The sequence below is a fragment of the Sorex fumeus genome, unplaced genomic scaffold, assembly GCF_029834395.1.
Source record: "Sorex fumeus unplaced genomic scaffold, SorFum_2.1 ptg000151l, whole genome shotgun sequence".
Classification (NCBI taxonomy): domain Eukaryota; kingdom Metazoa; phylum Chordata; class Mammalia; order Eulipotyphla; family Soricidae; genus Sorex; species Sorex fumeus.
This window is the reverse complement of record NW_026606208.1, coordinates 2619595-2646318: the sequence shown is the minus strand read 5'-3', so window position 1 is coordinate 2646318 and position 26724 is coordinate 2619595. Positions and strand designations below refer to the sequence as shown.

The following is a 26724-nucleotide window of genomic DNA, read 5'->3' as shown; positions in this document are numbered from 1 at the left end:
GGAGGGATGGGCAGACGCAGGTTCAGAGTCACAGTTCCTCGAGGTTGTGGGTATGAAGCAAAGGCAGGGCAGTCCAAGGGTCAGGATTTGCTTCTAGAGAGGAGACTGTAGACCTTTAGTCTCCTGGAAGGTGCCATGTCCAGGCCGTGTCCACTGACCCATGAGATTCTCCAGCACACTTTTTTTTTCCTTTTTCTTCTTTCTTTTTTAATGAATCACCATGAGGTACAGTTACAGACTTACAAACTTCTGTGCTTGTGTTTCAGTCATACGATGATGAGTACCCCTCCCTCCACCAGTGCCCATTCTCCACCCCCAATGGTGGTGTATCTCTCCCGCCACTCCCATCTCCAGCACACTTGTTTCTGGATCTTAGTTTTCTGTTTGCTCTTTTGCACCCAAAGCAAGGGTGTTCTGGGAAGTGACTGGCCTTGGGTTTAGGGAAGTGTCTGCTAAGCCCAACATCTCTGTTTTTTCTGCCTCAAATTATTGTTCTACCTGTCAAGAACCCCGCCTGCTGGAAGGGGCTATGAAAGCCACAGTTGGAGTCTTCTCAGTCAAGACAAATAGAGCAGTAAATTGATTATTGAAATCTCCGTGAGTCTGTACGAATATGCATCAAAGCAATAAGGAAAAGAGAACTTTCTCTGTTCAATGCAATGCCAACTCATGAATGGAGAAGAAAAGGTAGGACTACAAAGCTATTTGGCAGATATCCTGAATGTCATCATTCAGACAAGGGATAGGAAAACATTTAAAAATCAGTGACCAGAAGTTTGATCGGGGTGAAGATGTTTACATAGCTGCAGAGAATCTTTGTCTGAAACACTTGTTGAATATAGAACTGTGTCTGGGGAGGGTGTGAACCACAACTGGGCCCATGGCACCTGCGTTTCAACCTTCGCACAAATAAGAATCCCCAAGCACCACTGCAGTGACCCAGCTCTGCAGCATGGAACTGTCAGGTCTGTTGACTAATTATCTCCAGGAGTGGCCCCCGGCCCTCTGGCCTTCCAAGTACCAACATCTTGGGAAGTTTATTGTGGAGTGTCAGGGTCACCAAGGTGATCAAGGGCCCTCAGACAAACTCAGACCTAGGGATCCAGAAATGCTTCTGGTATTTTCAAGACAGGCGAGTTGCTCCAAGTCCAGCAGGGCAAGACAGACAGGGAATAAAAGAAGCCTGACATGGGGCTGGCACGTGGGCCCAGATTCCAGGCCTCACTGGTTGAGATGTAAATTGCAGGAGGGTGGGAAGCATATGACTGGGGCCGGAATGTGTGTGTGTGTGTGTGTGTGTGTGTGTGTGTGTGTGTGTGTGTGTGTAGGCTTGCGTTTTCTACTTCCGGATTGTCGCTGTGGTACTGGGATGGGGGGCGCAATCCTCAGTACTCAGTCTACGGGATCCGCGGCCGCCTTCAGCAGTCTGGGACTGTGTGAATACTCATTATCAAGCTGGGGAAGGTCATGGCAAAGGTGAGCTGGAATTGTAGCCCGTGCGAAGGTTAAGAATGCCCTGGCCAATGTGTGGTGTGATGCAGTGAAACAGGGACCCCCAGTGACAAGAATGAAAATGGGGTAGAGGAAGTCAGGCTCCTTTGAGGGACAGGCACCAAACCCAGGGCGAAGGTCGCTCGGAGGGAGGGAGGGGGCTGGGTTTGAAGAAAGGGCGAGGGTGGAACGGGGGCCTGCTATTAAGGGGGAGGGCGGCCAGTCAGTAGATGAGTACCCACCTTTGTGCTCACCCATGCTGGATCCTTTGGACCATCCTGGTAACTGGTGGTTCTTCCTTTGCTTCCCAGTTGTGCGTGGCAGTGCTGCAGTGCTCTCTCTCTCTCTCTCTCTCTCTCTCTCTCTCTCCCCCCCCCCCTCCCCTCCGCACCCCTCTCTCCAACCCGTGGCTATCTGCAGGTGCTTTGGGGCCAGGATTGGGGAAGCAGGGGGAGGTGGCTGGCCAGGGACTTCTGAAGTGTGGCAGCACTTTGGTTTCAAGCAAAGAGTTGGTTTCACCTCACCCTGAGGATGCCTTTGGTCCTGGTCCTCTGAGATCTGTTTCTGCGCCTGCCAGTCTGACAGGCCGGGTGAGACTCGGGAGTTGCGTTTCCTCCAGCTGCGGTGATCAAGCCCGTCTGTGGATCCTCTTGGACTGGTCCCCAGACAGACCAAGCCTCCGAAAAAGCCAGGGTCTGATGGGAAACGGTGGCCTTGGTTGTGTTTCGTATTCACTTGTTTCATCACAGATCTGCCGTGTGGTTTACAGGGATACAGAACATGGGTTTCCTCCTCCCCAGGGGCTGAGTCCGTGGTGTGACTGTGTGCCAGAGGTTATCACGGCCGAGGCGGAGCTCTGGGTTCCTGAGGGCTGCTGAAGGAAGGGCGAGCGTGTTTCTTTACAGCCAGGCAGCAGGGTGGTGGCTTGCGACGGGGAGGCCAGGCTCTGTGATTAATGGGGGTCGGAGCCCAGGACCTTTGGTGCTCACCCCCTGCTCCCGCCAAGCTAGACAGCCGAGTTCACGCGGGACTGGGAGCCGGGGACTGCAGGACTCTGCTGACAGAAGAGAAAATTAATCAAGCGAAGGACAAAGTCAGCCGAAAGGGGGTTTGCTCGGTGGCCACAGCTGGGGGGCTTACACAACAGAAACGTGTGCGTTTGCAGGTCTGGGCTGGAAGTTGTGCGTATGTCAGTGGTTTCCCCCCAGGGCCTCGGCTCCCCCTGCCTGATGTGGCGACTTCATGGAGTGTCCTCTGTGTGTCTGTGCCCAGGTCCCCCCTTGGGGACTTGGACCTGGATGCAGAACCTTGCTTTTTGGCTCGTCGCCCCTTCAAAGGCTCTCCCACCCCAGTGCGGCCACATTCCCACATACCCACATTCTGAGGGATGGTGGAGTTAGGACACCAACTTGGGCTTGGGGGAACTCACAGTCCAGGCCCCCGGGAGCCGGGGTGGTGGCTGCTGGTGGTAGATCTCGCAGGTTGTTAAATGGGAATTGGCAGCAGTTCTAGGAGGAGAGAGTCTGTCTGGAACAGAACTGAGGCTTCCTCTCGCCTCTTGCTCAGAAATAGAATCATCAGGGGCTGGAGCGCTACTCCAGCCAGGAGATAGAGCACTTGCCTTGCATTCGGCGGACCTGAGTTTAGTCTCCGGCACCATAGATGATGGTCCCTCAAGCCCCTGGCACCTTCAAGATGGTCCTTCAAGCCCCACCAGGAGTTGTCCCTGAGCACAGAGCCAGGAGTAAACCCTGAGCATACCTCTCCCCAAAGAAAGAAAGAAAGAAAGAAAGAAAGAAAGAAAGAAAGAAAGAAAGAAAGCAGAAGCAGAATCAAACTGGTAGAATAAATCTCAGTTTGGCCACATTTGCAGACACTGGGAGGCCTCCCTGCAGAAAGACAGCAGAAGCAGAGACGAAACTGGCCACAGTAACCAAACCAGGATGCGAGCCAGCCTCCCTCCCTGCCTTCATCCCGAAGGTCCAGGGCTCCTGAAGTCACATCGTTCTCATGTCCGAGAATCCCCCGGGCAGTCCCAGCAGCTCCGATAAACCCATGAGCAGCAGCTGCTGCACTGAGGCGGGTTTTCCTCCCGCCCATGGAGGCTGGGTTGCATCCTGGCTTGGGTGCTGCAGCCACTTTGTCTGCCTCTGCTGTCCTCTCCATGGTTGCTGCTCTAAGAATCCCCCCACACGCCACCACCACAGCGTACTCCCTCCTCATCATATTCAAGCTCCACTCCCCGGCTGGGGGTCCTCATCTCTAAGGCTGTGTTCCACCCATGGCCCTGCCTGTGGCAGGGATGAGGTGTCAATTGGTTCCAGTACCGGAAAGTTGATTGTTGATTAGGGGGTTCCCCGGGCCCTCTGTGGTAATTATGGCTTTTTCCTTCCCCACTTTATATGCACACTGTGAGCTTGACCATCAAGGAAAGAAAGTATCTTGGTTTTCAACCACACAATGATATTGTTTTTTTTTTCTTTTTTCTTTCTTTTCTTTTGACAATGCTCAGGGGTTACTCCTGGCTCTGCACTTAGGAATTAATCCTGGCGGTGCTCAGAGGACCATATGGGATGCTGGGAATCGAACCCACATTGGCCACAAATGCCTAGGCAAATGCCCTACCCGCTGTGCTATCGCTCCAGCTCCACACAACGATTTGAGCATCTGCTGACATTCTTGGCCTAAGTCAGTCTCAAGTGGTGGTAGTCAGAATTCAATCATTCGTTTTCATCTGTAAGCTAGCATTCATCAGTTAAAAAAGAGAAACCCTTTCTCCATTCCTCTCTCCTTTTCCTTTCTCTTTCTGTAGCCTTGTGGGCTCACCAATTCTCTCACTAGTCAGTGTCTTAAAAAACACCACTTCTGCCGGAGTAGGCTTGGCATGACATAACGAAATACCCTTGAGGGGGTGACTCGAACAATCAGCCTTTGCTTCTCCTGGCTTTGAGGCTGAGAAGAACAAAGAAGGAGACTGGGTGCCAAGGCTACCTTCTCACTGGGCCTCCCTCAGCAGAGGGAGAGAGGGAGCACTGGTCTCTCTCTCTCTCTCTCTCTCTCTCTCTCTCTCTCTCTCTCTCTCTCTCTCTCTCCCATACTGTAAAAACCTCATCTAAACCTATTTACCTCCCCAAAGCTCCACCTCCACCACCTCAAACTTGACCCAGGACCTCAGTCTGTATCACCTTTATGATTTTTTTTTTTTTTTTTTGCTTTCTAATGATGTTGTGAGTACTCCTGACTGCCTATTTTGGCTCTCAGACCTATCACTGTCTTTCCTACATGGTGATTCTCTAGGATGAACCAGATTTTCTTTGCTTCCAATGTGGATCCGGTTCCGCATAATCTGTCCCCCATCAGTGATGACTCGGACGTGACTTGCTGATTCACGGAAGAGAGCCTTTGGCTGGTAGCGCTTGGCTAACCACATTCGCAAACAGTTCATGTTTCCAGTATATTTGATATTTTTCTCATGGATGAAACAGAATTTTATTTATGCAAATGGAAATGAGATTAGGGAAATAGCCATAATTGGGAAGGGTCATCTGGAGGATGTTTGGCCCCATTCTTGATTGATGGATGGGAAGGAGCATCTCTTTAAATTGTGTTAGGATGCTTCTGTTTCTTTATCTGCTTTAATAAAACCCAGCTTCAGGCATAGACGGCATTTAAAAAATGCACAGTCCCTCTGGCCCCCACCGAGAGCTCTGGGAAAACTTCCCATCGACTGAAGCAAAACAAGCAAACTAATAGATGATGAGCCACATGCTCGGTGATGTTAGCTATCACTTCCGCAGGAAATGGTGTCTGTGTGTCTGCGATTCTGTGGTCTCCCTGCCCTTCCACTGGTCAGGAGCATGGTTCGTGTCCCTGATCGCTGCCTGTCCCGAGTTTCCCGGCCTTGCATTGGCAGCCACCTAACCTGAGAATTGCGTTTCACTGAGGTATTGTGACCTCTATCCTCCTTTTCATGTTGGTTAAATTTGACCTTGTTTTGTTTTATAACGGGAGAGCATAAAAGACTTATTTTCTCAAAGAGGCTCGCTGTCTGAATCAACCAATTTAACCTGATTCTAGTGACCTGCACCATCGAATGATTGTAAGAAATCTATTTTCATGGAAATAGACGTGTGTTGCTTTAGGGCTCTGCTAGCTACAGAATCTGCACACGGCAAGGAAGCTGCTCTGACTCTGTTGGCAAAGTCAGAATCGTAGAAACCAGGTGAAGGAGGAAGGGTGCACACGGCGTGGTCCCTGGAACTAGGCCTTTTTGCTTCTCATGCTTTGAGCTAAGCCTTGAGCTCAGCAGTCAAAAGTTGGCTGTGGCCTTCATAAATGAAGAATTGAAAACTGGCTGATGGGACAGCTTAATCATGGGAGCCCAAGGCATGTGGGATTCATACCATAGTCTTCAGGGCGGGAGCGATAGTACAGTAGGGAGGATGTTTGCCTTGCATGTGGCTGACCCAGGTTCTATCCCCGGCATCCCTTATGGTCCTCCAAGCACTGCCAAGAGTAATTCCTGAAGTGAAGAGCCAGGAGTAACTCCGGAGCTTGGCCGGGTGTGACCCAAAGCGCCAAAAATGAAAAACCAAAAACAAATCTTAGTCTTGACATCAGGCAGGACCTGGCCTTGTTCCTGCTCCTGCCACACCTGGGCACCCTCTTCGGGGTGCAGGTTTTGCTCTCCAGTCCTGCTGCCACCTAGTGACTGACCTTGCTTAGCCTGCGGGCCTGGCTGCCCTGTGCTCTGGGCCCCGCCAGCGGAGGAAGGAAGTGCCACGTTGGCTTTGGAGCCTGCTGCTCCTCCAGTCTGGCCCGAGTTGAGGAGCCCAGGATGTTTCCCCTCACACCTGCTCCTCCAGCTGCTTCTCCATCAGGCTCCAAGTCTGGAAGAAGGACCGTGCCCAACTGGTTGCTTGGTTGACACCTGTCCAATGCCGCCACCCGGCACGGCAGCCCTTATCTCTCTTTGCCCCTCATCAGAGTGCCAAGAAGAGGCAGCAGGTGCCAGGACCGTTCCAAGTGCTGTAGCCTGTGAAGGTGCTTCATCTTCCCCACTCAGGAGGCAGCCACTGCCGTGGTGACCTTTGACAGGGACTTGAGTTCTTTGCTAGATGGCAGATGCCAGTCCTGGCTCACAACCGACCACCGTTCTCTGTGTCTTCAGGGGCTCCCTCTGCTCCTTTTCTTGAAATTTCTTTCCTGGCACCCCAGACCCATGCAGGTGCTCCTGTTTCTGCCTGGTTGCTTCTGTGCAGCGCAGGTTAGAGTGAGCTGCAGTTCCTCACATCCCCTTCCCACCACATGAAATTATTCCTGGTGGGCTTGGAGGACCATATGGGATGCCAGAGATTGGCCATGTGCAAGGCAAAAGCCCCATCCGCTGTATTATTACTGGTCTTTTTGGTTTGTGATGGAGACAAGACTCTCCTGTCCTGAGGAGTTATATTTGCACACATGCATTGATAGTATTGATTACTCTAGAATGTGTGGTAGAATAAAGAACTTATTGCCCAAATCCCAGTACTCAGTGATCTGAGAGGATACGCAGAAAGTATGTAGCCACTTCCCCTTTACTTTGCAGTTCTAAACACACAACAAGATTGGCCGCCAGTGGACAGAGTAGGAAAGATGGACAGGACAAGACACCAGGGGACCTTTTGGCGTGATGAAAATGGCTGAACTGGCTAGTGCTTATATAGTTGCATCCATTTATCAGAAGTCGTTCAACTGAATGCTTAAGAAATGTGCGTGGTTAAGTTTCACCTCCACACTGACGTAAAAATGAATATCAGAAGGGGCCAGAGGGATTGTACAGTGGATCAGAAGTTTGCCTGGCCATGTGGCTGATCGTGGTTTGAGCCCTGACACTGCATAGGGTCCCCTGGGCATCACCAGGAGTGCTACCCTGAGTACAGACCTGGGAGTCAGCCCTGAGCACAGCCAGCTGTGGCGCATCCTCCTCCCACCCCCAAACTATCAGGAAGCAAGTTGGGGTGGGGAAGATTCTGTGAATTTCCTGTGAGGGTTTACAGCATGTCTTGATGGTTGACAGTGTCACTGTTCAGCGCCGGCTCTGGGGGGTTGCTCTTAGCTCCTTCTTACCTTGCTGCATGGAAAACCGGCCTTGCTGAGCGGCTGTAGCTGGAAGAGCAAGCCGAGGGAAGGGGAGGCCGTCAGCACTGCCCCTACGGCATTGCACTTTAGCATTGATGCCTTTAGGAATTCTTTGCAATTTCAGTTTTCAGGCTTAAGTCCTGCAATGAATCATCGAAACAAGGCTAGGTAGGGAGACTGCGGCCATAAACACTCTGTACTCAAGGACAATAATGTACAAATGAACTTTCGGATAGACTTATTATACAGAGGTATTTGTGAAACATCTGATCAGTTTTTACTGTGCTGTTCTTGTCAAATGTTTAATATACAATAGTCCCTGAGTAATTTAAAGAGAACTTAAGATGCATACATACGTATACTTACATATATACATATGTGTTTTTTTAAAGCACAAAAGTAGATGAGTCTTATCAATTTGATTCTCTTGTTTTTATTATTATTTGTTGTTGTTTGGGGGCCTGCTCTGCATACACAGAGGTTATGCCTGCCTTTACACATGGAATTATTCCTGGCGGGCTCGGAGGACCATATGGGATGCCAGAGATTGGCCATGTGCAAGGCAAATGCCCCATCCGCTGTATTATTGCTGGTCCTTTCGGTTTGTGATGGAGACAAGACTCTCCTGTCCTGATTCCTCTTTTCTGCCCCAAAGGTGTCTCAGATAAATAGAGCTCTTGTCTTAAAACACACATGTTTTGCAGCCCTCGGGAGAAATGTCGTGTTCGGGACCTGTGCCCTCTGAGTATAATGTGGAATTGCGAGCTGAGATCCATCTACTTAGCCACATCTTTGTCCCGACACTCCGTGGCCACTGTCACATTGCAGATAAGCACAAGTTCCGCGTGCCTTATCATCGTGTCCCTGAAGTCTCGGCCAGGGAGACATCGCCTCTTAGCTGTCAGAGTGAATTTCAGAATCATGCTCGTTCATGCTGAAGATTCTGGCACTGCTACCTGTGAAGCAAGTTTGGGGTCTTGCAGGGGTGTTCCCACTTGTGGTCTTGATATTTTGTGGTGTTCTCATTTGTGGTCCTGAGTGAAGAAAAGCAAATGATGCTCGTTTGTTCCCTTTGCGCAGACTCTCTTTCCTGCTGTCTAGAAATAGTCGTTAAGAGGAGGGAGTGCTGAAGCTGATATTCCACCCCCCACCCACCCCCCGATCTCTAGGAAAATCTTTTTTATTCTATACCTCACTAGATAACCTAAGTCAGACATATAATACCAGAGCAACAGGTATATTTGAGGAGAAGGTAAAGTTATCTTCATGGTAATTATCAAGTAGGTCATTAAATAAGGTCATTTCCTTCCATGTCAGTTGATTAGAAATTAGAATTTCGATGCCATGTTTATTATAGTGTACATTCACACGGAAGTTATTGGGAGCAAGCATAGGCCCTGGTATACCATAGACCAAGAGCAGAGCAGTGGGGGGGAATTTCAGGGTGTTTAAAGCACAGTTCCTGGCCCCCAAACCGTGACAGTCATTCCCCCGTCCCCACAATGTGCTTCTCTGGCCCTGAGTCAACCTTGAGATATTGCTTGGGCCCCAGAGCCTGCCTCTCTGTCTGGGATGAAGCCACCAGGTAATATGTGATGCTTAATCAGATGAAGGCAATTTCAGTGTCCTTCCCCCCAGTGTCTTGTCCTCTGGTGTCCCTGCAGTGAAAAGAACAGTGGAGTAACACCCTGGCTGTTCAGGTTCCAATATTCATTCTGCTTCTGATAGGCATCCAGAGTTCTTTGCTTACTGGTTCTGAGAGGATTACTCTGTACAAGATCAGTTGAATATTTCTGATCTCTTCAAGAGCTTCCTTTCTGGAGCCTTCCCCTTCCCTGTTGTTCAACCTTCAGCCCTATGCTCCAGCTTTGTGAGTGCACACTGGTGTTTCCTGTGCCTTAAGTAACACTTGGCCCTCCGAGGTTCCCAGTAAATACTCTGGTGTACCTACCACTGTGTGCTTTGCCTGAGTAAACGTCCAACTATTGGTCAGACTGGACTTTCTGTTTTCCGTTTGTTTGGCTTAGGCACCTACCCATCCGTTTCTTCAATTCTACTCAGACTTCTAAGAGTTGGGGTAATTGATCATGTTCCCTCACTCTGCCTGCCTGTCTGATAGTATCTTTTATCATCTCCTCTCTGGGGAGCCTGGGGATTCCCCTGACAGGCCTTTATGTCTCTTCTGTGATTTTATGACCATCCATAACTTCTTCCTCACCCTACCTGGGTGATCAAAACGAGTGAAGGGGAAGCTATGACTGATTAATGCGTTAACCTTGGCCTCTTCGACTTTGACAGATGTGCAGGCTTCTTTTCGAGGGAGGAGGCTGTCGGGACCACCTTTGCTTTAGCGACTTTGGGTCATAGGGCTATTCTTCTTGATTTGAGATTGTTGATGCAGAGAGTTATTCTTGTGCTTGTTTAGAATGGAAGACGTGGCTGTTTGCATTAGAACAGAGCTACTATTTAGATTCTTTCATGAAACCGGAGGGATAAAGAAGACATATCTCGAGTCAGTTGCCTCTCATTTGTTGAAGATGCCCGTTGTCTCCCATAAAGCTTCTATCTTGCGAGATCATTAGCAGGTGCTATTTATCAGTTATCCGTCGCGTATTACAAGCACGGAACAAAAGCCTGACAGCCTCGCATGCCTTGGAAGCCCGGCAGTGTACCGAGCAAGGACGTGCAGTGATTTTTACTAGAAGGTGTTTTAGGATCCATTGGTTCCGTTTCTTCACAGATGAGGAAACTACGGGTGATTTGACAGGACAGGTGATTTGATTTGAGTAAGGGAATCTGCATAGAGGCATGTTTAGAGCCAAAAATCTTCATTTCTGAAGACCTCATAATAGCAGTTGTCTGGCAGTAAAACCAACAAAAAAACACTCTTGGCCATAGTAGAATTTGACTTTATTTCCTAAAAATTTCTTGATTCTAAAGGTACTTTGATTTTTATTTATGTGCCATCGAACCAGGGATGGGTCAGATTCATTCATCTTCTTCCTAATTTGTCTTCAGTGAAATGTTCCTAAAGTAAATGCATTTTCTGGAGACCAGAGTTTCGTTGTTCCAGCGGTCAGGGCCAGCAGGGCCAGTCCTTGAGCATCCTTGTCCCCAGGCTGACCTCATCTGACCTTGGCATCTGGCTGGTCTGCTGCTCTCCTCCTGTTAACAAAGACAATCTCTGTCCTACCTTGCTTGCTTCCAGGACTGTCTGTCACTGCCCCCTGCCCCACTCACAATGGTGCAGGGACTGGTGAGTGACATGCCCACTGGCTGCATTCTTTGCATTTTCCAAAAGAGCAAACAGGATGCAGCAGAGGAGGAAACAGCCCAAATCTTAGCACTCAGGCCAAAGGAATTCTCATTTGAGATTTCAAGCCTCTGGAGTCTGCTGCCTTTTTTTTATTGAGACAAAGATTGTAATCGTACCAATTGAACTCTCCTTGTGTTAGACGCTCTTCTTGTTTCCTAAAAGGATTGTTCTCAATTACCAGCGGTCTAAAGTCTCTCACCACCACACCAGTCTAGTCCAGTTTTTGCCACTCAGCAGAGTATTTGCTAAGATCCACCAGTATAACCAAGTGGTGTTGCCAATTGCACTCCCAAATTAAATGGAATTGTAATTATTTTGTTTGCTCCCATTTCAACTGTGTACGATTTCTTGAAGAACTGAGTTAATGGCCTGCATCGGAAAAACATTATTTCAATAGACGAAGAAAGCAGTACAGATAAGGTGGAGTTTTGTCTCTTTCTTGGAGATTTTTCTCAACACCACCATTGAATTCAGGGTCTTCCATTGTTCCAAGGGGAGGTTTTCTCATTAATGCAACCGTCATAAATCTGAATCACAATACAGAAAGAGTCTCAATACAGTAAAATTATTTTTTTAAAAAAATTAAGATCTGGATTTTTATTTATTCCAGATTTTTAAATCCACATATTTCTGGACTTTCAGGTGCATCTGGGGCTATAAACAATGTTGGAGACCATTTGCTCCAGCTAAATTTGTAGGAGTGTGCTGTCCCATCCACTCCTTTTATAAAAGTGTTTGCAGTTTCTTTTTTTTTTTTTTTTTTGGAAAAGAAAGCTTGTTGTGTGAAAAAATGTGACTGTTGTAAAGTACCAAATCTCCAGTGCCCCCAACCAACTCTGACATATGCACCACTTTGGTTTATGACGTTCCCCACACAACACATTTTCCTCCATAAACACAAATCTTCATCTTCTTTTTCTGGTCTTTTAAAACCAAAGTCTGCATAAATATCGAGTTCAGTGATGACTCAATGCCTTTTATCTCTGTGTTGAGCAGTTGATAATATTTATGGATCTAAGTGCCATTTTATGAAGAGATGTGTGAAAATAAATTCTATCTTATATGTCATAATTGCTTTAAGAACGCCCTCCGTTCATGGCTCTTCCTTTTTTTTTTTTTTAATGTAGTGCTTTTCTCTTTGATCGCTGGTGTAAGTTCTTTCAAAGTAAATTGTAGTGACATTTAAAAAAATTGTTCCAAGATATTTCCGTCTATACTTGCGCTTATGCATGCTGCCAAAGTCCTCTTCCCTTTTAGAGTTAATGAATATTTTATCTTCGCTTCAGATCTCACTGCTGTAAGGAATGCAAGTAAGACCAGACATCCTGGCAAGTCCTATAGCACTCGCCAAGCGACTGTGTATTTGTGTCACATTCCCTAGGCCCGGAGTTCTGAGCTTCTCTTCTCCATAAACCTTGTTCCTAGTCCCTTTCTTTCTTCGGTCGTTGACTCAACATCTTTCGAGTTTATGATGAAAGGGAGAAGGAATGATTCATCATTCGCTTCGGTCCAGAGCCTCATAAATTTTCTTCTCTTTACCTAACTAATCACCATCATTACTAATTAGACTTCAGAAAATACACAGGAATGCAGGTTGGCTTAATATAGATCAAATCTGAATATCAATCAGAGGGGGGGCTGGTGTCCAAAGCACTTGAGTGACCGATCCCAAAATAGGAGCTGTTGTTCCTTCCTGCCTTGGAGTTCAGCCCGTGCTCTACGGCCTAGAACTCACTTGGAGAGCATTGGAAATTGAGTCGTATAATTTAATTTTAAGGGAGCTCAACACCAATTAAGTGAGCATTACTTGGAACATAAATTTGTGAATAAAAGTGCACATTGGTTTGGTTGAAAAATGATGGTGTGGCAGGCCTGGGGCAAGGCCAAGGAGAAGGCTTGTGGCCCTCCTCCCAAGCTGTTCAAAATGGCAGTGCTCTGAGGGGGAGGAGGAGTGCGGGGGTATCTCGCCTGGGACGTGTGTTTGCCAGGGAGGAGGCAGCGGTGCTGCTGGGCCCGTCAGGACCTGGCCCTGAGTGAACTCTTGGCACTCCCACTTCAGCTGTAACTCCGTCAACTCCATCATCCCTCCCCAGCCAGAGAGGAAGCAGATGCCAAACCTTGTTCTGTGTCCTGCTGGGCCCGGCCCTCAGGGCAGTCTGCGGTCTAGGTCTGTGGTCTGCGGCTTGTGTCGTCCTCTGGGTGTGCTCATCTGTCCAGTCCCTGTGGGATTCCGTGTCTTTAAAAGGGATCTGTGTCAAAGACAGAAGCTTAAGAACTAACGCTGTTCAACTCTTAGTGAAGTGCCTGACACTCCTGTAACCTGTGTCAGAGCTGAGTGTTGGGAAGTATTCTGTCCTTTCTCCGCTGTGCTGGTTTCTTATCCTGAAGGCAATCTGTTCCCTGATTTTACCTGTCTAAATCCTTTAGTAATCCAGATTTTCCATGGAGCCGTCCCTGATTCCTGGGCCTCTGGACAGCATGTACCACTTGGTATTTATCAGTGTTTAAGTTCCTCCAGGCTGTCCTTTCTCATTCTGAGACAAGGTCTTCCAGGAAACAAAAGTAAATATCATAATGCTTGACATAGGGTATTCAGTGTGGGTTTGAAGAGCTAGAGTGGAAGAGAATATGTTCTTCTGTTCATTCTTTCCTGACTTTGAATTATGCATGAGTAGGAAATGGGTGTGATTCATCTTTCTGTCCTACAGTAACTAGAATGGTGCCATTTGTAGGACAGATTCTGCATACATGTTTCTTTTTTAAAAAAATAATAATTTCATTTTGGTGAAATACAATTAATGGTCAAATAAAGTACACACATCAGGGAGGTTTGATATACATACAGAGTGGTGAGAGAATTCCCTTATTTAGCTTTTTGGTTTGATTTTGGGGCCACACTGGCTGTATTCAGGGTTTACTCCTGGTTCTGTGGTCAGGGATCATTCGTGGCAGGGCTCAGAGGATCATATGGGGTGCCAGAAATTAAACCCAGGTCAGTCACATGCAGTGCTTTACCTACTGTACAATATCTCCATTCCAGACCCCTATGCTGTGTGGTTCATTTCAGTTCTACTCACTTGCAAATTTCAATTATTGTTTTGTTCTTGAAAAGCAAAGTTCACTTGGACAGTATCGGATATTGAGTCAAGCAATCTAATTCTAAGGGAACCCTACCGCACAGAACATAAATTCATAAGATTTTTTCTTGATTTGGTTAAAAATGATGATGTGTCAGGTCTTAAAAATTCTATGGACATTTTGAATACCTCTAAATGCAATTTTTCTAAATATTTCTAGATATTATTTTACTTTTTAATTTAGGTATCCTGAACTTTAATTTAGGTATGCTGTAGTCTAGTCAGCTTTTAAATCATTGGATGGCCACTGCTAACTTTTGTCAGTTGAGACTTTTTTTCAGGCTTTTTAGACTTATTCTACTTTCTGAACTTTGATCTTAACAAATCATGTATCATGGGGCTACTTTTTAAATTTCACAAAGGAACTAGAAAGAAAAAAAGAGTTTTAAGAAAAACCTGAGGGGAAAAAAGGGTTTTAAGAAAAAATCTGAAGTGTGTTATTAGATCCTGCCTCAGGGAGTAGGTGGAGCCCTAGGCCTAGTAATTATTTTGACAATAGAGTTGAATAGTTCTTTTAAGAGTGTGCTGAGACGCACAATTTGGGCCCATTCAATGGGAAACCCAGGGGGACAGTCTATAATGAAGCCCTGCTCAAACCCCAAGGCTCCCTCACACAGCTTTGGTGGACGGAACTAAGGGCTTCCCTTGATTCCAAGAGGCCAACGCTGTTCTTTATTTCTCCTGGTAAGAGATGCCTGCCGTGCTGTGACCACATTCACTATGTAATTAATGCTTGAGCGTGAGCAGTGGATTAATAGTAGTTGCTTGTAGTTCTGTTTCTTGGTACGCTGAGAAATAGCAGTGTACTAAAAAGCACCAAAAATCAGAATATTCCTGCTCCTGTGGGCCTCTGGGGGGGTCCTCAGGAACCCTGAGGGGTGATTGATGAGCACTGCTCTTTGTTAGGGTTTTGTCTCATTATCAAGCCAGAATTGGGCAGAATTCACTTGTTTCAAAGGTTTGCGTGGAAAAGACCTCAGGTGTCTTCCTGTGTTCCTTGGGTGGCATTTTAATTACCCATTGAGTGAGGAAAGATCTGAACTCAAGATGAGTAAACCAATGACCTGATTTGTAAAGTTACCTGCAGCTGGTCACTGATTGCAGGGTAAGTCACCTCAGGAGACGGGCGGGACTCTTAGGAGATGCTACCAAGTTATTGGAAAGAGAATTCCTCCACAGTGTCTGAGAAGACCGAGCCCCGAGTCCAGGGAAGCGCAGGAGGCAGAGTCTATGAAGCATGGGAGCATTGTGTAGTGCCGCTGGCCAGGACAGACTGCCACGGGCAACGCCTCAGGTCCCACCAGGCCATTTGTGGGTGGGAAGTGGTCACACTTTTCCAAGACCAGAGCTGTGGGGACAGTGTCAGACAGGCTACTGGTGTCTCCGCTTTGTATGAAAGCATTAACTCGGGCATCTTTTTATTTCTCCTCCAGAAAATACACACCCTGGACGGAAGCCTCTAGATGTGCCTGAGCTCCCACCCGGCCTGCCCACTTTGGAAAGCCCAGAAGGAGGCCCCCCGGGGAGCGGTGGACCCCGAGCAGCCGCGCCTTGCCCTGGGCCGTGCAGGATGGAGACGGTGTCGCAGGATTCCCTGCTGGAATGTCAGATCTGCTTCAACTACTACAGCCCGCGGCGGCGACCCAAGCTGCTGGACTGCCGCCACACGTGCTGCTCAGTGTGTCTGCAGCAGATGAGGACCAGCCAGAAGGACGTGCGCTGCCCCTGGTGCCGGGGCATCACCAAGCTGCCCCCGGGCTTCTCCATATCGCAGCTCCCCGACGACCCCGAGGTCCTGGCTGTCATCGCCATCCCGCATGCGTCCGAGCACACGCCCGTCTTCATCAAACTGCCCAGCAACGGGTGCTACATGCTGCCCCTGCCCGTCTCCAAGGAGCGAGCGCTGCTGCCTGGGGACCTGGGCTGCCGCCTGCTGCCCGGCGGTCAGCAGAAGTCGGTGACCGTGGTGACCATCCCCGCCGAGCAGCAGCCCCTGCAAGGTGGGGCGTCCCCCGAGGCGGTTGAGGAGGAGCCCGAGCGCCGGGCGGGCGTGGTGAAGAGCTCCACATGGTCGGGGGTGTGCACGGTCATCCTGGTGGCCTGCGTGCTGGTCTTCCTGCTGGGCATCGTGCTCCACAACATGTCCTGCATCTCCAAGCGCTTCACGGTGATATCCTGTGGCTGAAGGCGGCCACAGGGACGTCTCCTGTGGGTGCCAACTAGGGGCGGAGCAGGTGTTGGTTGAGGGGATGGCGGTGAGAAACAGGGGGCAATGCTGATCATTGGGTGCCGGGCGCTGCCTGTGGGCTGCCACTTGATTTGCCCGCAGACACCACACACACACACACACACACACACACACACACACACACACACACACACACACACACAGCAGAAGGGAAGGTGTCGGCCAGAGGCGACAGACCCCTCAGCTCCGACTCTGATTGCATGCATCCTTCTTCTCCTCCTCCTCCTCATCTTTCCATGGACTCTTAACTCAACGACTTGTCAGAATCACATTTCCAGATCGACGTTTTTCTCGCTAGATGTGAAACTGTGCAAGTAGCATCCGATGTGGTCCAATGTGGATGAGAAAAAAAATTGCTCCTCGGGCCAGGAGAAGACTCAGATGGACTTGAGAATCCGCCCGAAGCTTCTGGAAGATGGGCAGTGCTGTGTCCTTACTTCTTTTTCTTTTTTTTTTTTTAAACTGAAAACTCGTCTTCATTCCATTACTAAGACTTTTTCTACTTCTCAAATGGCACCCAAATTAAAATTAGTTCAACAGATAGTCCTCTTTTTTTTCCCCCCCTCTGAAGAAAAATATGTGAACCCATGTTTGCGATGTGCTGTGTTTTGTCATGTACCTTCATTTTTCTTTCCTTGTAATTAGAGCTTGCTCCGTGTTTATTAAACTGAAAGCCCAACAGGGGAGCAGTAAGCTGAGTAATAATGGGAAATGCTAAATCCCACAGGAAACGTGGATATCAATTTTTCTTAAGCCATCTCACAAAATGAGAATCTTAAATGTAAATATTGTGTATTTGTGTAGGGGGGTTGGGTGTTGTGTTTGTGTCATTTACCTCAGGTTCTGAGTCTTTTTAGAAGAATCCTGGGAGTAAGACTTTGTGGGCAGGAGTGCACCCAGGGTCTGGAGCAAGGGGCCAGCCTGTGTGCCCTGGGACTCAGTTCATGATGGTGCCGCTAAATTATCACACTGTCTCTTCTTCTCTGTATTCTGCTCCTGTGTTCTGTGATGTGCAAATGGATAGCATCAGAAACATCTATCTTGTCCTTCCAGTTGGGGTTGTTTTAAAAGTTGTGAATGTTGTTAACTGCTGACAACTGGATGGGTGTTTCAGTAGCTAGTCCCTGATTACGTGCTGGAAGCTTCTGTTCCATGAGATTTACATCATTTGAGAAATCCAACAGGATAATCATTGATATCAGTGAGGAAGGGTCTTGAAACTTAAAAAGTATTTTTGTAGGAAGAAAAGCAACAAGGGAAACTAACAATTCACATTCCAATTTCAGAGGACTGGTTTGTCATAAATCCTCAGATATTCTTAAATCTGTCATGGTCGATAGATGCTTGTGAAAAAAAATGCCCGTGTTAAATGTGCGCATTTGGAAATGGCCATAAACGTTCCAAGTTTCTAATTTCTTTTATAAAATTGATGAAGCACGCAGTACATTATAAGGACTCTACTCATAAATAGATCTGGTTTTGTTCCACCGAACCCCTGAGAACAGTGGTGGGGAAGATAAGCAGTAGCGTGTTCCAAAAACCAAGACTAGAAAGAGCCCTATGAGATCGAGACAATTTAATTTACTTACAAAATACATGCATCAGAGTAATGGGATTAATTGGGGTTGAGGTGGGGGGGGGGACCAAGAATAAAATGAGTAGCATTCAAAGCTGTTTCATTGGCATGAGGATTCAATATGAATATATGAGCTCTAGTTTTTCAAATCTTTCAAATTTGTCTTAAGGCCTTTAGGAGATGTATTTGAAAGCTCAAACTAGAAATTAGGTAAAACGCTAATTTATTGTGTAAGCTATTGGGCATTATACAACCAATGATAAGAATTTCTCGGGTATTAGTAAATTTGGTGTATTAGCTGAATAATATCTTCTGTTATGTAAAACTAGATTGTTGGGGTTAGTGTCAGTTTGTCAGAATTTCTCATGCTGCCGTGATGCATGTCTGACCTAATTTTCATTCCTTCCGGTGGGAAAAATAACCCCCACAGAAATGTTGCATTTTTCATTCAGTGTTTCTAATGTACTTTGCCTTTTCCATTTTAAGCCATGCCACATTCAAGTTAGTTTTGTGAATGCAATCCGCTGTGTTAGTGTGCAGATGATTTGACTGTTTCTGCAGTGTAGTGTGCGTTAGGTTATATATATATAGACACTAACATGTGTCACCATACAGCAACCTCTGTTTTTTAGTGCAAAGCTGTAGAGTAAAAACGTCCAAGTAACTTGAACTTAAAGACAATTCTGAGCTAGAGCTGCGACAAAGCAGTACAAAATTAAATCGGTCTATGATAGGTTCTTGACTTTACAATTTAAGTTAACGGCCATCTAAATCAGACTTTTGCGGGTGAGTTTTACTGATATAAAAACGTTCAGTGGATTCTACCTGCATTACTAGTATGCATCTGTTTGTTAATGCGTGGTTGTGTGTGTGTGTGTGTGTGTGTGATGTCCCAAGCTGCCAGGTAGAATTTTTATAGACTTTATCATGTTTTCATGTTATTTGGCATACCCTTGCTCCGGCTTCTTCTGGCATTTACCCCTGACACTAACAGCTCATCCAGTCCAGTGACACAATTGGCCAGCACGCACAGTGACACATCGATGGAAAAAAAAAATCACATCTGAAAGCACAGGAAGCTGGAGCTGAAGGCATCCTCTGGAGATTTCATTTTGTACGTGAGTCCACCAAGACCCCTAGAGGTACATGGTGATTTGGAATTCTGCAGCGAAAGGGAGACATTGCACTTTGACATCGCTCCCAGGCTCTGATGTTTTTTCAGGGTGGAGGAATACCCTTTCTTAGCTATTGTTTGGATTTTGATTGCGTTGGTGGATTTATATATTCATTTTATTTAGCATCTACCTCTCTGGGAAATGAAAGCCTATGGAAGGAGGGCTGATAAGGGTTCTGTATGGACGTTTCAAGGAAACCATGTGATTTGAATTTTTTTAAGGTGCAAAACATTAGTTTCCCAACTCCTTCCCCTCAATGTAAAGAACGATGAGAGGTGTGTAAATAGTAAACTATAAGAAGCATGAATCTTCCTCTTTATTAATGATCTTGACATAAGCAAGGGAATGCTCAATATGTTAAGTAGAGCCAAGTGTGCTATCAAAAAGTGTTGTCTTTGGGAAATTTTTGTATCATGACCTGGGGCATAAGTTGTGATGAAAAGACAAATGAGTTCTCAGTTCCAGTCATACTTTTATGATGAGAAAGCTATGAGGCATTTTCTTTAAGTTTAATCTTACATATGACTTATGAATGGGTCCCTTGTGGTTTAAACCCGTTGCTGGTGCAGCCCTGAGGATCTGTTAGGTTGACATTGTTTGGAACTTAAATGATTCCAGAAATGTTCAGTTGCTTATATTGTCCATTACAGTAGCCATGTGCCACATTGGTTATGGAGCAATTGAAATAGGGTTAGTGTGACTGAAGAATCGAACTTCTATTTAATTTTTACTTCAATTTGGACTTCTATTTAATTTTACTTCTATTTGGTCAATGGCTAGTGGCTGCCATGTTGGGCAACACAGTTCTGGATGGTTGTGCAATGGAATCTAGCATCAAAGTGCTAATGGAATAACAGAAAGATTAATAAGACAGTTTATGGTCAGTACATGCACTAGACCGAAAATCCTTCCTGGGCTTAAACAATAGATGGTCTCAAGTATGACCGTAAAAAACTCATTGATTGCCCTCTGAGGTTATAACTTAGCTACTTTGGGCCAGCATATGATCAGTGGATGAAGAGTGCTTTATTTTGCCCCTATTTCTGGATCATTAGCTGCATGTGAACCTGTTGTCCCAAAATAGTACTTAGACAGTCGCTGTAAAATGTTTGACTTGCCAGCTATGCATGACCTGTACTGTGATATTATGTTTAGGGTCTTGTGGCCAAAAAGTAAATGTTGTAGGTAAAAATAAGGTCTAATGAAATCCCTGTTCACATCTGACATCTGACCCAAACTTCATTGCTGCATCAGTGAGGTGTGATATACAAGAGCAAGCATGTTTCTTAGATTCATAGTGTTTCCATTTGCCCTTGAAGTCAGACAGCTTGTCTTTGTATAAGGAGTGGGCAAATGTCCACATCTTTTTACTGATGCCAGATGAAAACAAAAGTAATATTTTCAGAGTGAGCTTCAACATTGTTTTAGTCTTATTGGGTTTTTATTTAAGTTATTACCGAATTGGAGATTTAGAGCCTTGTCCAAAGGCATTAAAAAACAAAAACATTAGTTTGGAATTTAAAGACTTAAGGGTTATTTAAGGTAATAAAATTGTTTTTTAATTGAGTAAAGGGAAACAGGAAATTCAGCTTGAGATCTGCTTTTAGAGATTTGACTCTTCCTGAATTTATTCTCATCTAGATTTTTAAATGTGAAGACCTAAACCATGTCACAATTGGTTAGTGTGCTTTACTCTGTAAACCATTTTGTTGGGCAGAATTGGGTAGGCTTTTTATTTTTTTGCCATTGAACTCATCAATGAATATGACTTATTCTTTTCAGCCTGTCTTCAAAAGTTCTTGGGATTTGGGGGGTGTGGGGGTGGGGTTGTTTTTTGGCAAAAATGGTAATTTTTCTTTAGGTTCACTAGGAAGTGAAAGGTTCCATGTTTATTGAGATGAGAGGGATAAAATGCCAAAGGTTTGAATTTCTATTTTTCTTTATGAAGATACTGCTGCTGATAAGTCAGCATTGAGTTTCGACATGAATATTGTCACCCTGACACGGAGAAGCTGATTTTTGCCAGTTAGTCCATTTCAGCCCAATATCCCCCGTAAGGCAATCCTCACCCAAACAGAAACTCCATAAAAGGAAAGCAATGTCAACATGACCTAGTCACTGTTTTGAAAGTAGTAGTCTATTTCAACAGAGATGCTGACGTCTTGTGGGTCTGAACTTTATCGACATCAAACACGTCTACAAAATAAGTGAAACTTTAACCTTTTGATTTCTCTGACATAATTGATTCACCATGTGAATCTGTATAGAAATCTATGTAATGCAAATACACAGTGGTAATTGGAGTTCAAAATCAAGTATAAAAACTTAATGCTTTCCAGTTTGGGGGTTATGTAACACTGTCTTGAGATGCTCACCTATTTTAAATGCTGTGGACATTAGGCCTTACCAGCCACCTTTTGGTGTGTCTCTGTCTAAACTTTCATTTATATGAAGAGATTGTTCCACTGTATACATTATAGTAGAAAGCCGCTGATCATTGAGGGAAAAAGCAGGTGGGGGTTTAACTTCTGTTTTGCAAAATAGCTAACAAAATAGCTCTGTTGTACACAAGAGCTTATTGGTTGACTCTGCTGAAGTGGTTGTATATATAGAGCACCATTATTCCTAAACTCTTGCAATGTGGCTCCAATTTTCTGCTCAGATTTCCTTGTACTTTCAGGCCAAATGATTTTGTTTTTCCGAACTCACTGCCTGGGGTATCCCACTAAGTATATCTCACTTACGATGTAGTGGTGCTTGAAAATTCTCATCTCATTAGCTGGACTTTGTTGTTCTAGTCTAAGGTTTTTGATACTGTTCATATTATGATCTTTTTAGGGACAATTAGTAATACTTGGGGCAAAGAACTGAGGGCTATCTTGAAGTCTACAATACTAGGTATTTTCTTTTTTTTTTTGGGGAGTGGTTCTCAGTCGGCTAGCCCTGTTTTTCTGGAACATGTTCTAAAGTCATCACGATGGGAACGAGGGCTAGGAACCTACAGGAAAGCTCCTTAGAGTCTCCAGAGGGAGTGAGTTTGCTATAGGGATGTTTAGTTTTAAGTTTGATATTTGCATTTTGAGAATCTAGAAGTAGACAGTTGAATATGATGGTGCCAAAGGAGCACACAGACTGTTAGAAGAGGGAAGTAGTTGACACACACACCCTTTAAACTATTTGTTTTGGTTTTGGGGCCATACCCAGCAGTGCTTAGGGCTTAATCCTGGCTGTGTGCTCAGGGATCATTCCCAGTGGGCTCAGGGGAATATGGGGTGCTGGGGATTGAACCTAGGTTGGTCATGTGCAAGGTAAACACATTACCAGCTGTAGTATCACTCTGCTAGTTGCTGCCTAGATCATCTCTAAAAAGCGCAGGAAACACAGTAGCTGGTGTCTCTTAACAGGGCTTCAAAACATTCCTGACCAGATTTTCCTGCCTGAGGGACACTCCATCCATGAAGCAGTTCTTACTGTGGGGGAAGGTGTAGATACGGCCTTGGTTCTACAGCCACAGCGTGGCACACATTCTCAGCGAGAGAAGCCCTCCATAGAGGGAGGAATACCCATCATGGAACTCTTAGTTCCAAGATGAAGGGATAGAGAACAAACACAATGGGTAGGGTGCTTTACTTGCCCACAGCCCACCCGAGTTCATTCCCCAGCAGCACATGATCCTGTGAACTTCACCAGGAGTGATTCCCTGAGCACAGAGCCAGGAGTAAACCCTGGGCGCAGCTGGGTGTGACAACAACAACAACAACGCAAAACAAACCACCGTTTTTTTGTTTTCTTCAGATGGAATAGGAGCTGAAGGTCAGTCACCACGGAAACACAAAAGAAAAACACAGGCCCACCAGCAATGATTCTGCGAGGCACGGGTGTCCTCTCTCACACCTGTGGCCTGTCACTCAATTTGGGATGTTAAAAAGTTACAGGAGGAGTGTGGTCAGTTGATGAGGGGGTCCAGGGAGGCCTTCTGTCATTGTGGGCACACCAGGTTACTAGACAGGCTGCTCTGGAGTTGTGGTGCTGAGCCCCCCACAAATTCTAGCATCCTCGAAACCATAGAACCATGGCAAGGACCTTCACTTGAGTTCACGGGCACTGTCGGGAAGACGAGTGGAATATTTTTGTTCCTCTCCCAGTGGTGGTCATACGTTGATTCTACCACTTGCTCCTGTTTCACTTGACGGTGGCCCAAGTGCTGGTGGTAGGGTGGGGTATTGGTGGCTAGTGTCACCTTGGGGTGGATGGCAACTCCTCACATAGCCCTGCACCTGCCGCCTGGGATTCCCACCGTTCTTACGACTGCTGTGGTCGCCCTCGACCCTATTGGTAACTCGTTCTCCAGCCTGATGACTTAGATGAACGCTGCTCCCAGGCTGATAACTCAAGTTCTGGACATGTTTCGCTTACAATTATGTGGATTATGGATTTTAGGAGCTTTTCTTTTTTAAAGGGCCAAAAATCACCCTACAGATAAATGAGCTACTGGGCTGTGTAGAAAATATTGTCCCAATGTTGCCAAATATTGACTTCATAAGGGGGATATCAAGCTGCTGTTTTTAACTCTGAATGTCTTTAAAGCATTCTTGCTTGCTCTCTCTGTTGTAGATGGTGTCTTAGCAAGTCCTGAGTTTTCCAATGAACCCGATTTTAATATATGGTATTTTTGTATGCCAAACTGGTGTCTTGTCCTTTGTATATGTGGTAATGTTGATTTTATGACTACTGTTCAAACACATTTGCTATGATTAAAATTCATAAAATGGTTTCAAATAGATTCATGTGTTGGTCATTGTTTCCCCTCATTTCATCCGGGCGGTGGGTGGGGTGGGGTGGGGTGAGGTGGGATGGGGGGGGGCGAGAATAGTGGAAAACTTCATCCTTAACTTCTCTATGAATTTGAACAGATTTGGGTAGTAAAGTGACAAGAAGCTCCCGAGCCAAGGATTTTTGGTGACGTTGATTTTCAAGTGGCTTCTCAGAGGATGTATTTGTAATAACTGTCAGAACATGTTTTGCAGTTTGGCCTTTCCTGGCTCCTGGTGGCCCTACTTGTGTCCTCCACTGTTTAGCAGTGATGCTGACTGGGTCAGGGTCCAGGTGAACCTTTGCATTGGCCTTAATCCAGTTCTTGTGTGATGTGACTGGTAGTGGTCTCTTAGGCCAGAAAGGCATCCTTCAATAAATGTTTTTATCGGATGGGCTGTTCTGGAAGCTCTGTTTTTTATTTCTTTCTGATAAAAGTATCCTGTTTTGTTTTGACTAGCTCTGGATGACACAAATGAATTTCAATTTTGTTGAGCAGGTGGCCTCATCTTAATGAAGGGGTTATCTATGGTTTGACACACATGGATGCTAATGTAAACTTGCTCTGGCTTGCTCGGGGGAAATTAAGACAATATTTAAGAAAGGAATAGAGGTTACTGTGATTAAATATGCGTTAGTCTGGAATTTCTGGTGAGGATTTCCCTGATCTCAAGGAGAGAAAGAAGAAAAAGGGGCTGGCGGTGGGGTGGGTAGCACTGTGGTTCCCTCTTGTCAGATCTCCTTGATCAGTGTAGAGCTTTGCTGTCAACTAGGAAAGTGGATTTGCAGTAGTGTCTTTATCTGGATCTTAACTCATCCAGCCCAGAACCAGATTTTTTAGGTCTTATAAATATTTATAACTCTGTATAGTTATATAGTTCCTATATAACTATAATATATAGTCTTATATTTGCTCTATCAACCTAGTGGGGTGCATTGTGGAGAAGGGATTCCCCCTAAGGATTAGAGGGGGGAAGGCAGAACCTAAATCCTCGGCCATATTTCCTGAAATAAAACCGATCAACGTGTCAGTGCATTATTATTGCTTTCAGTGGTAATTCTTGGAAATGAAACCCCGTGTTCAGTGGACACAGCGCAACTACTCGGCTGGGTAAAGGGCAGCTGGGGGAAAGGAGCTGAAACTAGAATTAGACTGAGTCTCTGCTTTTCTTTTTATAGGCTGAAAACTTTTGCACAATTCTAGTTGACCCAGAAAACGATGCAGCTGTAATTGGACTCATTCCCCAGACCTACTGCTCCCCGCTTCCCCACCCCACTGCATGCTAGAGTACTTAATAAAAAGTGGTTTTAATATTATTTGCAAAAGCAGGGGCCGGAGCGATCGTAGAGTGGATATATTGTTTGCCTTGCATGTGGTTGACGCGGGTTTGATCCCCAACCTCCCATAGGGTCCCCGAGTACCACCAGGAGTAATTCCTGAGTGCAAAGCCAGGAGTAGCCCTAAAACAAGAACAGATTTATTTGCAAAAGCGAATCTGTAGATGTACGTGTGTGTGTGTGTGTGTGTGTATTCAGGCAGGGGGGCATGGGCATATGTGTTTCGTGGACTCCTGGCGTATCTCTCCCCCATGAAGAGTCAAGATCTTGGGGTCTAAGAGATAGGACAGGTGTTAAGGTACTTTTCTTGCATGCAGCTGACCTGGGTTTTATCCCCAGCTGTGCTTATGGTACCCCAAGCACCACCAAGAGTGCTCCCTGAGCACAGTCAGGAGGAAGCCCTAGCATCCCTGGGTGTGTTCTCAAAACTGAAAAAAAAAAAAAAAGAAAAAGAAAACATTAAGGGGACAAGGAGAAAATACAGTGGATAAGGTGCTTACCTTGCATACAGCTGACTCAGGTTTGATCCCAGACCATATATAGTTCCCCTGATCTTCGTCAGAAGTGATCCCCGAGCACAGAGGCAGGAGTTAACCTGGTCAGGTGAGGCTCAAACTCTCCCTCTCTCCCTCTCCCCTGCCCTCTTTTTCACACACACACACACACACACACACACACACACACACACACACACACACAATCTTCAGAGAGAGATGAGTAGAGGAAAGGACTCTGATTAGACCTAAGAGAAAGGATCTCAGGAGGGAAAGGAGAACGAAGAAAGATCCCTTTGTCACTGCCTTTACTGTCCCACTGTCCCAGACACTAGGGCCTCTGAGATGAGAAGAGAGTGGCTGCTAGCTTGGAAGTGTCTCTCATACATAAGCTATTTCCCATCAAGGCAGAGCTGAGCTGTGTGGTGGTGCTTAATAGTTTGCAACAAGGAAACTGCTGACCTGGGGCTTTCAGGGAAGGAGAGAAGTCAGAAAGGCTTTCTGGAAGGAGTTGACTTCTGAGATCGGATCTGAAGGATAAATTGGGGTCAGTGGGGACCATTTATGGAAGCATTCAGGGAGGGACAATGAGACACCAAGGGGGCAGCACTGGCTTTTGTGCCAGGCTCCTTGTCATTTGTGTATTGCCTTGTGTCATGTTAACTGCAGTTGACTGTCCTGCCGGATGGCTGGTCAGTCCGAAGAACACCCACCAAAGGCGCCTTTCACAGTGTTTCTATCAGCCTCCTCTATGTCAAGCCAGCTCCACCAAGGGTGTTTGCCTCTGCACTCTCTCACGAGCCATTGTTGGTTATTTCCTTCTGCCTGTTCCATGTGCCAAAGAAAAGGACACATGGGATCTTTTGTTCCAACATTTGCACTATCTCTGAACCAAATGTCCTTTGAGTCAGTGTATGTGGCATGGATTACACATCAACCTCTGTTGAAGGTTTCCCAGGGTCTCGTGGTGAGCTATCAGTACATAAGATATAGAGACTGTTTTGTAAATAAACTGAG

General features: G+C 46.0%; 1 protein-coding gene across 2 annotated transcripts in view; it reads left to right on the top strand.

Annotated features, from left to right (window-relative positions):
- RNF152 (ring finger protein 152) overlaps positions 1-20856 on the top strand; it is a 72697-nt gene extending 51841 nt beyond the window's left edge. For both annotated transcript variants that reach the window (XM_056106979.1, XM_056106980.1), the window contains exon 2: positions 15498-20856. In XM_056106979.1, coding sequence (XP_055962954.1) covers positions 15635-16249 — 615 coding nt within the window. In that variant the 5' untranslated portion in view covers positions 15498-15634 and the 3' untranslated portion in view covers positions 16250-20856. The remainder of the gene's footprint in view (positions 1-15497) is intronic.
- The last annotated feature ends 5868 nt before the right edge of the window (positions 20857-26724 follow it).